Source organism: Pseudopipra pipra, chromosome 15 (assembly GCF_036250125.1).
Source record: "Pseudopipra pipra isolate bDixPip1 chromosome 15, bDixPip1.hap1, whole genome shotgun sequence".
NCBI classification, from domain to species: Eukaryota; Metazoa; Chordata; class Aves; order Passeriformes; family Pipridae; genus Pseudopipra; species Pseudopipra pipra.
Window position 1 is genome coordinate 2,543,113 of NC_087563.1, and position 10,267 is coordinate 2,553,379.

General features: G+C 62.6%; 1 protein-coding gene across 1 annotated transcript; it reads left to right on the plus strand.

Moving 5' to 3' along the window:
* The first annotated feature begins 306 nt into the window (after window positions 1–306).
* Window positions 307–6,752, plus strand: LOC135422367 (START domain-containing protein 10-like). Its single transcript, XM_064671452.1, has 6 exons — window positions 307–915; window positions 4,326–4,473; window positions 4,578–4,681; window positions 4,775–4,892; window positions 5,118–5,170; window positions 5,793–6,752. Exons 1-6 carry the CDS (start codon window positions 751–753, stop codon window positions 6,003–6,005), a joined length of 801 nt encoding a protein of 266 aa, XP_064527522.1. The 5' UTR covers window positions 307–750; the 3' UTR covers window positions 6,006–6,752.
* The last annotated feature ends 3,515 nt before the right edge of the window (window positions 6,753–10,267 follow it).

Below are 10,267 nucleotides of genomic sequence, written 5' to 3' on the forward strand. Positions count from 1 at the left end.
TGTGCTGGTGGTGTTTCTGCTCCAAGCAGGAGGGTTGGAGACCCCCAGGGGCCTTTCCCCACCAGCATCATCCTGTGAGCCCAGCGGGGGCAACCTCCCATCTGCAAATTCTTTCCCATCCCCAGGTGGGCCAGGAGCCCACCCCACACACCCAGAGCCCCTCGGCAGCCAAGCTCCTGTGCACTGGAGCGTGGCCCCATCCCAGGGCCCGTGCTGGCGTTGCCGGGAGGCCTGGCCCCTGCTCCCGGCATCAGCTGATCCTGCCAGCGAGCTGGTGCTGCAAAGTCAGGCACAGAGATTGCCAGGGGAGAGCAGGGGCAGAGGGACGAGGGGCTCGGGGAGCCGAGGGCAGCTCTGCCCTGAAAGCCGAGCCACCTGCGTGCTGCTACCTGCTGAATAATAGAGGAGCTGACAGCCAGCGGAGAGAAATGTGATGCCGGAGAGCCGGCCGGGGAAGACATCTGAGCTCCCGGCAGCTGCGATAGCAACTGCAGGGAGGGAGCCTTCCCCCCCGCTGCTCCGTGCGGCGCAGCGTGGCCGGGGTGGCTGCGGGTCTCTGCCCATCCCGGGGTGCCTGGGCGACCGGTGCCCGCTCCAGGGGCACGGGCTCGGGGCTGGGAGGATGATGTGAGCTGCAGCAGGCACCCAGCGAGGCAGAGCTCAAGGGCACAGCCGGGTTTCCCGAGAGGTGAGGCAGAAGGAGCCTGCCTGCAGCCAGTGCCCGCGCCCGGGGTCCAGCAGCTCAGCCTCATGTCCAGAGGAGGGGAGATGGTTTATATCCCAGATGACTCCGACTTCAGCTCCTTCAGGGATCAGTGTGAGAGCCTGGAGGGCTGGCACTGTCGGTATAACAAGGCTGGAGTGACGGTGTGGAGTCAGGGCCAGGAGGAAAGCTGCACCGTGCAGAAAATCAAGGTAAGCAGACCCTCGACCTTCCCTGCCCCAGCTGTGGGACTCCTGAGGGTCCCTGGGGTGCTGACCACGCTTGGGGTGCACAGTCCAGCCTGTCTAGGGTATTTCTGCCCCAAATCCCAGGGCTGGCAGGGTTAGACCCCCAAAGGTGCTTCTCCAGCTGCTTTATCCTCTCGACCTGCCGGGATGCCCAAGGCCTCCTGCCATGTGGGCTCACATTGCGCTGCCCTCGGTCTGGGCACAGGTGGGAAGGCCCTGGGATCAGTTACGTTACGGAGATGGCCTTGCTGGAGCCCCCGGACGTGAGACAGGCTGATGGGATCCCTCCCTGGTGTCCTTTCCCTGGCTCCCCCATCCCGGGGCACATCACCTCCTATCCTCACTGGATGAGCATCTCGGACAGTTTAAAAGGCCCCGTGCCCCTCAGGTTGTTGTTACACCTTCTTGCTCATCCAAGCTGCCCCAGTGGCACTGCCAGGTGACCTTGGGCATATCAGGAGAGGTTACAGGGGCACAGGAAGCCCATCTTAGGTGGGCTCCCTGTGTGGGAGCATCCCGCGGGTCCATGCTTGGCTCCATGGTGGATGTCACGGGCTTTGGTTTTTCTGGCCACCAAGAATCCAAACTGCCAGGCAGGGACGGGATCCACCAAAACAGGGAGGGGCAGAGCATCTTACCCACAGGACAGCCCACCTGACTGAGAGAGTGTTCAGCTAGGAGTGTTAGGGGAGGGTTACCGTGACCTGAGGAGCAGGGAAGGCACGGGGAGGTGGTGGGGAGGGATACAACACGCTGGAGGAGGCTCTTGCACCAGTCTCCTGAGCACAGAACAATCAGCAGCACATCTCAGGTGCCTGCACCCCAGCACATGCAGCTGAGGAGGCACCAGGAGGAGCTGGGCACACAGTGCTGCCGTGGATGGAGGCCCCTCGGGGCCAAGGCGAGGAGGAGGAGGAGCAGCAGCTGTATTTCCCTGCTGCCACGAGCCAGGGAAGAGCTTTTGGACTAGAATCAGGGAGCACTTAAGCCAGTCGGGCACACACAGGTCACAGGGACACTCCCAGGGGTGCTGAGGGGTCTGGCCAAGGTCCTGGTGCCTGCAGGAGCTCCCTGATATCTGGGAAGAGGCCATCCATCACACCCATCTCCCAGAAGGGAGGTCCAGGCTACTATGGGCTGCTGTGTCACCCCCATCTCTGGGAAGGAGGTGGAGAACATCGTCCTGAAGCCATGTCCTGAAGGAGAAGGGCAGTGGTGACAGTAGCAGGGACCTACCAAGGCCCAATCATGCCTGAGCAGCCTGATTGCCTCCTGCAGGGAGAGAGGTCTGGCTTTGTGGGTGCTGGGAGGTCTGGGAGAGCCCTGTGCTGGGACTTCAGCCCAGCCTTGGACAGGGTGTCCCGCAGTCTCCATGTCGCCACATCCCTGAGATCCGGAGTGGAGAAGTGGATGCTGCTCTGTGTGGCCAGGGCAGGCTTGGAAGGACAGGCTGGCAGGAAGCCCTGGAGTCCTGCCAAGGTCAAACACACTGCCTGACAGAGGGGGTGCAGTTACGTCCCCCTTGCCACCATGAGAGAGGGGACCCCAGGCAGGTCCAGGGGGTCAGGTACCATCACCCAGCCTGGTTCATTGCAAGAGGTACCTCCTTGATGTGGTTTTTCCCTACCCTGGAGAGGGTCTGGGCATAGTACAGGGGTTAGCACTGCCCAGGGACTCTTCCCGAAATATGGGATGGAGGATTCCACCCAGTCCTATGGGAGAGCTGAGCTGCACAGCTCTCTGGAACTTGGGGTCAGAGGAGCCGCAGTCTTTCCATTAACTGAGGGAGTTAATTAACCCAGAGATCACCAAGCAGTTGGAGCTTTGGATTTTTTCCACCTGAAATCCCTTGGGATGGTTTTGGGCTCTGTGTTTCCCCCATTCCAGCTGATCACCCGCTATGCCTGGTGAGTCTGTTGTTTCATCCGGGGCTGAAGGGGGTGGTGCACAGGCTTTAGTGGGGAATTTGGGGGGTGCAAGGATGAGATGCTCCTGCTGTGATAAGTGAAGCTTCCAGGAGCCCCATGAGCTCCACCTACAGCTGGAAACATCCCTCTCCCTGCAGCAGCAGCTCCGACCCAGCTGGGAGGCGGTGGCTGGGGCGGGGGAGCCGGAGGAGGGGGCTGGGTGCTCCCACACTCCTCCACGGTGCCCGGGGGACTGCAGCACGTCTCCAGGCCTGTCCTGGGCACGAGTCCAGCACGCCGGGCACAAACCACCACCCAGGCCACCGGGGAAAGCTTGCCCGAGATTGATGGGGCCTGCCACGTTCAGGGGGCCATCTCCAGTTACACAGCACCTCATCAAAGATGCAAGGCCTCTAACGAGGAGCAGATGACATCTCCTTCCTCCCGGCATTGAGAGGAGCAGGGCCGCTGCCTTCATCAATAATGCACCGGCTGGGCAGGGTGGGCAGCTCCAGGGCTCAGGTTACAGCCACGGCCCCTCCAGCCTCCCCAGGCTGGACCCCACACCCGAGACCATCCTGCCAGGGCAGGAGCATCCCTTTGCTGTCCCTGAGCGTCCCCAGAGCCTGGACCACCAGTCATCTCTGTTTTGAGGGCAGAGGGTCTTTCCAGTCCTGCTCTGGATGCAGGACCAGGGGCTCTGCCTGGGCTGTCCTGAAGCAAAGACGTGTCCTGCACCATGTGTGCAGAGCATCCTCCGTGCACACGTGCTTTACAGCAGCACAGGGATGCACCACTGCCCACGGGGACACACCACTGCCCATAGGGACACACCACTGCCTATAGGGACACACCACTGCCCACAGGGACACACCACTGCCCACAGGGACACACCACTGCCTATAGGGACACACCACTGCACACAGGGACACACCACTGCCCACACGGACACACCACTGCCCACAGGGACACACCACTGCCTATAGGGACACACCACTGCCCACAGGGACACACCACTGCCCACACGGACACACCACTGCCCATAGGGACACACCACTGCCCACACGGACACACCACTGCCCACACGGACACACCACTGCCCACGGGGACACACCACTGCCCACAGGGACACACCACTGCCCACATGGACACACCACTGCCCTCAGGGACACACCACTGCCCACATGGACACACCACTGCCCACAGGGACACACCACTGCCCATAGGGACACACCACTGCCCACACGGACACACCACTGCCCATAGGGACACACCACTGCCCACGGGGACACACCACTGCCCATAGGGACACACCACTGCCCACATGGACACACCACTGCCCTCAGGGACACACCACTGCCCACACGGACACACCACTGCCCATAGGGACACACCACTGTCCACAGGGACAGCCTAAAGCTCCATGGTCTGGGTTTGAGTGCTGACCCCCTGCCTGTCTCCCCACAGACCCGCATCTCCTGCAAGGATGTCCCTGCCGAGACCCTCTACGATGTGCTGCACGACACCAGCTACCGCAAGAAATGGGACTCCAACATGATCGAGACCTACGACATCGGGCGCCTCACCGTGAACGCTGACGTCGGATACTACTCCTGTGAGCAGCCCCCAGCCCCTGGAGACTCCCCCTGCCCAGCCCCACAGCCCTGTGAGCACGTGTGGGGCCGTGGGGCTGGCGGTGTAACTGTTCCCTGCCCGCAGGGAAGTGCCCCAGCCCCCTGAAGAACCGGGATTTCGTCACCCTGCGCTCCTGGCTGCCCCTGGGCAACGACTACATGATCATCAACTACAGCGTCAAGCACCCGGTGAGCCCCCCACTGCCCTTCAGTCCTGGCAGGGGTGCCAGCAGGCACGGGCAGGGCTGGGCAGGCTCTGAGGGGCACGGGATCTCTCTGCAGAATTACCCACCCCGGAAGGATTTCGTGAGGGCCGTGTCCCTGCAGACAGGTTACCTGATCAAGGCCAACGGCGCCGGTGCCTGTGTCCTCTATTACCTCACCCAGGTGGACCCTCGCGGTGAGTGCCAGCGGGAGGGGAGGGGGCACCGTGCCCAGTGTGCCCCCAGAGCTCACCCGCTGGCTCTCCATCACTCTGGGGAGTGGGGACAACCCAAGGAAGAGGGGGGTCCCTCCCCCATCAGCCCTGGGGTTGCTCAGGCTGGCAGGGAGCACTGCAGGCTCACAGTGCCTCCCCTGGGGCTGGCCCTGCTTGCCCGAGTGACGGGGCTTTGGGCTCTTGCAGGGTCGCTGCCAAAGTGGGTGGTGAACCGTGTCTCCCAGTTTGTGGCACCAAAGGTAAGCAGCGTGCGTGGCTGGTGGGGGGATGCACAGGCAGCAGGGATGAGCTGCCCCTAAGAGCCCCTGGGTAGGGGCAGGATGGGTGGTGGATGACCCAGAGCCCACAGAATGGGTGCTGGGTGACACACGGTTCACAGGACAGGTTTTAGGTGACCCAGAGCTCATGAGACAGGTCCTGGGTATCCCAGGGCTCACAGAACGGGTACTGGGTGACCCAGAGCTCACAGGATGTACCCTAGGTGACACACAGGATGTATCCTGGGTGACACACAGGATGGATGCTGGGTGACCAAGGCTCACAGAAGGGGTGCTGGGTGACCCAGGGCTCCCGGGACGGGTGCTGAGTGACCAGGGCTCACAGGATGTGTTCTGTGTGACACACAGGATGGGTGCTGGGTGACCCAGGGCTCCCAGAATGGGTACTGGGTGGCTCACAGCTCCCAGGATGTGTCCTGGGTGACACACAGGATGGTTGCTGGATGACACTGGGCATGCACTGGGTGTGCTGCTGGGGCTGTGTGCTCCAAGCCAGGCCCACATCCCCTCCCAACACCCCCAAAAACCAGCAGTGGGGGAGCTGGGAGCTGGGGCTCCATCCCCAGATCTGCTCTGCCCACAGGCCATGAAGAAGATCTACAAGGCTGGGCTGAAGTACCCGGAGTGGAAACGCAAGCACGACCCCGAGTACAAGCCCTGGGTGTACCCGGAGCAGAACACCCTGCCCAGCGTGAGCCTGGCCGAGCTGTCGGTGCAGCACGCCGACTCCCTGGAGAACATCGACGAGACGGGGCTGTCCGAGGACCACCTGAGCACCAGTGACCACGAGGCCTGAGCCCTCTCCACGGGCTCTTGTGGGGGGACACCCTCATGACCGAGGCTTGGCAGCCAGGGGGCACGGGTGGGAATTTGGCCCCGTGCCCCCCAATAGGCAGATCTGCTCTCCAACTCCATCGTAGACCCCCCTACCCGGGCAGCAGGGTGCTGTCCCATGGGAATCTGAGTCACAAAATGCTGGAAAGAGGGAGGATGGGCACCCTGGTGCCCCCTGTGCCCATGGAGATGTCCCCACAGGAGGTAGTGCTGGCAGTGGGAGTGGGTGCCCCAAGGAGAGGCTGGGCAGAGCAAGAGAGGGGGAACCCTTCATGGAGTGAATAGGAGCTTTCCTGGCATCAGGATATGCCTCTCCCGTGTTAAGATCTTCCAAGGGTGTCCCTCAAAGGTCCAGAAGTGGGGGGCTGTGGGGGCTCTGCTCAAGGCTTTGCAGCAGCACAGGGCTCAGATTGACCCGCTCTGGCCCAAGGTCTGCCACAACCAAGGCCAGGCTGGACCCACTGCAGCCCCACCACCCTTTGTGTGAGCCCTTCACCTCAGGGAGCCCTCCCAGGTCCTCTCCTGAGTGCCAGGCTTGCCTCTGCAGGCTGGCTCTAGCCCTGCTGGCTCTGGGGACCCCTCCCTCAGGTGGTGTTTGGGGGGGCTTGTCCTGGCAGTGGGGGCTTGGGCAGGCTGTGTCCCCACTCTCCCGGTGTTTGCCGCTGCTGTGGTTTCTGGCACAACAATAAAGGGGTTGGTGTGTGTGCGAGAGAGCCTCGGGCTGGCATGGGATGAGGTTGGCACCGAGCCCACCCAGAGGCTGTGCAGGTGCTTGGTGTGGGTGGGACAGGAGGGTTGGTCCATCCAGCAGCCCGGGGTGACCCTCAGCAGGGAGCGGGGTGGCCACGGCAGGGCAGGACAGACGGATGCCGGGCTCTGCACCCCTGCGTGTGCGTGGGTGAGGCTGTGTGGGCTCGGGGCAGCTCCCACCAACGGGAAGTTGGTCTAGACAGACACTGCTGTGGGAATACGCTGACAGATGAGGGATTTTCCACCCACTATTCGCCCCCACACTCCGAGGCTGCCCGTGGCTGCTGGGCTCCTGCCCCAGCTGGGTTTAAGCCTGACCTGTGCAAATGGGGCTGTCACTGCTGATGGTGCTGGGTTGCTCAGCTCCAGACCTGTCCCAGCAAGGTAAAAACTAGGGGACATGGCCAGGATGTCACACAGCCAGCACATGGGGGACAATCGAGGCAGTGGTGTGGGACAACACCCTGGCAGCACCCAGGGCTTGCAGCCTGCCCAGAGCCACCTGCCTCCTGCAAGGATGTCCCTGCTGAGACCCTGCCTCTGTGGCTTTTGGGGCCTCTCTGACCTGGCTCGTGCTCACTGGTCCCCCTGACCTGCTGTGAGTTGTGAGTGCCACTGCCCTGTCCATGCTTTCCCCACACCTGGAGCCTTTCTGATTCATCCAGACACCCACTCCAGCATCCCGGGTGTGGATGTTCGCTGTTCCCCCTTTAGCCACCCCCTTAGGTCACGTTGTGTCCCCTGTGCTGCCTCAGGGGGACAGCACTCACATACAGAGTGCTGGGGAGGGGACAGGAGGCCCTGGCTGTCGGGACAGCCGGCTCCCACGGCTTGCAGCTGGGCTGGCTGCACGGCCGCCTCCGCAAGGAAAACGAGGAAAACCCAAGGACAGCAGATGTGCAGCTCCCTCCTCCCGGTGCTCCGGGTTCCTGGCGAGGGGAGCAGCCCCCATTCCTCGTGCTGCTCCCGCCATGGTGGCAGACGGAGGGCACCCTCAGCAGGGACGATTTTACCTGTGAAAACACATATCTCAAACCCAAATCGCCCCCAGAACACTTTGAAAAGCTGTGCTCTGCGGCCGGAGCAAGGGCATTAAACACCCTCATGGGGCAGAGCCCGCTGGCATCCCGAGCCCCTGGGGTAATGGGGTGAAGACCACCCCTGACAGCCCCAGTCCTGCAGGAAGCAGCCTCATCCCACCTCATTCCCCGGATGTTTCTCTGCAGGATCAGGCTGCAGCTCTGCCGTGGGGTTATTTTTAGCCAGCCCTGAGTGGGTGTGAGGAGCTGCTGCCTGAGCACCGAGAGCCCGGCGGGGAGTCCCTGCTCCTCAGCCAGCCCCAGGGAACGCTGTGCCGGCACGGGTGACACCTCAGCCCAGGATGTGGCCCAAAATGACCGGAATGGTGGTGGCACGGGGAGAAGAAGGGCTGCTGGGGTGGCAGGGACACGGGTCCACATCCAGCACTGAGCTGTAGCAGAGCTCCTGGCCCCCAGCATCACCCCGGCAAGGGAGCAGGGTGAAATTTGGGGGCCTGGGGAGGCGGGGGGCTGCCTCCCCAGCACCCCCAGTGCGGGGATTTCTTTCCGATTGATGTGCCACCGCCGGGTTTCCTGTGGCACAAACAGGAAGGGGGCCGGGCACTGGTGTCCCGAGCGAGGGAAGGGGCAGGCAGGGGGTGGGGGGCTCCGAGCCCCCCCGGGTGCCTCCTGGGGATTCTGGGGGAGCGGGTGGCCCACGGCCCAGTGGGGCGAGGGCCAGGCATGTGGGGGCTGCAGCCCAGCAGGACAGCCCAGCTGGACGGCTTTTCCTGCCTGGCCCCGAGCGGAGAGGAGCCGCCCGCGCGCAGAGATTGGAAAGGAAACGGGAAGCTGCTGCTGGACGAGAGATTAGCCCGGAGGCAGTGATGTCAGCCCTGATGATCGATGGGGGGCAGGGGCAGCGTGGCATGGGCCCCCCCGTCCTGGCCACACGCAGTGTCCAACGTGCCCCGGCTGGGGGAGGATGCGACTCCATCCCTGGATCTCCTGATTTGCACCTCCTGAGCTCATGGATAGGTCTTGGGCAGCCCTTGGCCGCACCACCCACACCGGGACCCTGAGCTCAGCAAGGAGCCCCCCTGCAGCCCCTCTTACCTCATGGACTGACCTTCAGCTGGGCTCTTGCTGGAGAGATCCAGCAGGTTTCCAAGCCCAACGACTTCAAGCTTCCCCCTCCCCACTCCTCCACCAAGCCCTCCCCGAGGCTCAGCTCTCAGCTGTGCCCTGGCAAAGCCCCCAGGCTCAGGCCCCACCCCACATTTCCAGCTGTTAAATGTGACATTTACCCTCTAGGTATGAGCTTTGAGTGTCCCTCACCCCAGCCTGCTCCCAAGAGATGCTCCCACCATCACCCCACACATCCCCCAGCATGATCCAGCATGGGCAGGGCTGAAGGAAAAGCAAAAGCTGCTCCAGGGTGCAGTGAAAGCAGATGGCTAGGGGTGGATGGATGGATGGATCAATGGATGGATCGATGGATGGATGGCTAGAAAAAGACAAGGAGGAAGGGGGGAGGGAGAGAGAGGAAGGGAAGGAGCAAGGGAGGGAGAGAGGGAGGGAAGAATGGATAAAGAGATGGATGGATGAGCATCTGGACACGTGGACCTTGAGGGACAATGTCATCCTGGGTACTGCCTGGAAAGGGGAAGGACCACACAGGCCTTTACCCTGGAAGGATCTAACCTTCACTTTGATGTTAGCTTCCTCCAGCCCTTTCCAGCATCTTCCCAAAGCCCAATCCCTCAGCCCTAGGGGTGTTTTCTGATCCTGCCCATCTGCTTCTTCCAGGGAGCAGGCAAGACCTTCCTGCTCTGTGAACACCACAGCCAGGACAGGGCTCTCTACCTCTGCCCAAGGATGCTGCTGTCTAAATATAGATCCCATCAGCAGGATGGCAAACCCTGGCAGAGGCTTTGAAACCTGTGCTGCAGAAAGTGGGGCCGGTAGGTCAGGGAGGGGATCCTGCCCCTCTGGCCAGCCCTGGGCAGGCACATCTGCAGGGCTGGGCCCAGCTCGGGCTCCTCAGCACAGCAGGGCCAGGGAGCTCCTGCAGCGGGGCCAGCGCAGGCTGCGGAGATGCCCAAGGGCTGGAGCAGCTCTGGGAGCAGCAAAGGCTGAGGGAGCTGGGGCTGTTCAGCCTCCAGAGCAGAGCCTGAGAGGGGCCCTCCCCAGGCTGTGTCAGGGGCTGCAGGGAGGGGGCAGAGGCTGGAGCAGGCTCTGCTCGGGGGGCCCAGCAATGGCCCAGGAGGAACGGGCAGGAACTGATGCCCGGGAAGTTGCAGCTGGACAGGAGGAAGAACTTCTTTGCTGGGCAGTGACCCAGCCCTGGAGAGAGAGCAGAGAGGGTGTGGAGTCTCCTGACTGGAGATATTCCAGAGCTGTCTGGACACAGTCCTGTGCCTTGTGCTCTGGGATGGCCCTGCTGGAGCAGGGA

Bases quoted from the DNA above. Each gene is read 5' to 3' on its own strand.
- LOC135422367 (XM_064671452.1), top strand. From the start codon at position 751: ATGTCCAGAGGAGGGGAGATGGTTTATATCCCAGATGACTCCGACTTC. The intron at 4,474-4,577 runs GTGAGCAGCCCC...CCCTGCCCGCAG, and splicing joins TGACGTCGGATACTACTCCT to GGAAGTGCCCCAGCCCCCTG. The intron at 4,893-5,117 runs GTGAGTGCCAGC...GGGCTCTTGCAG, and splicing joins CACCCAGGTGGACCCTCGCG to GGTCGCTGCCAAAGTGGGTG.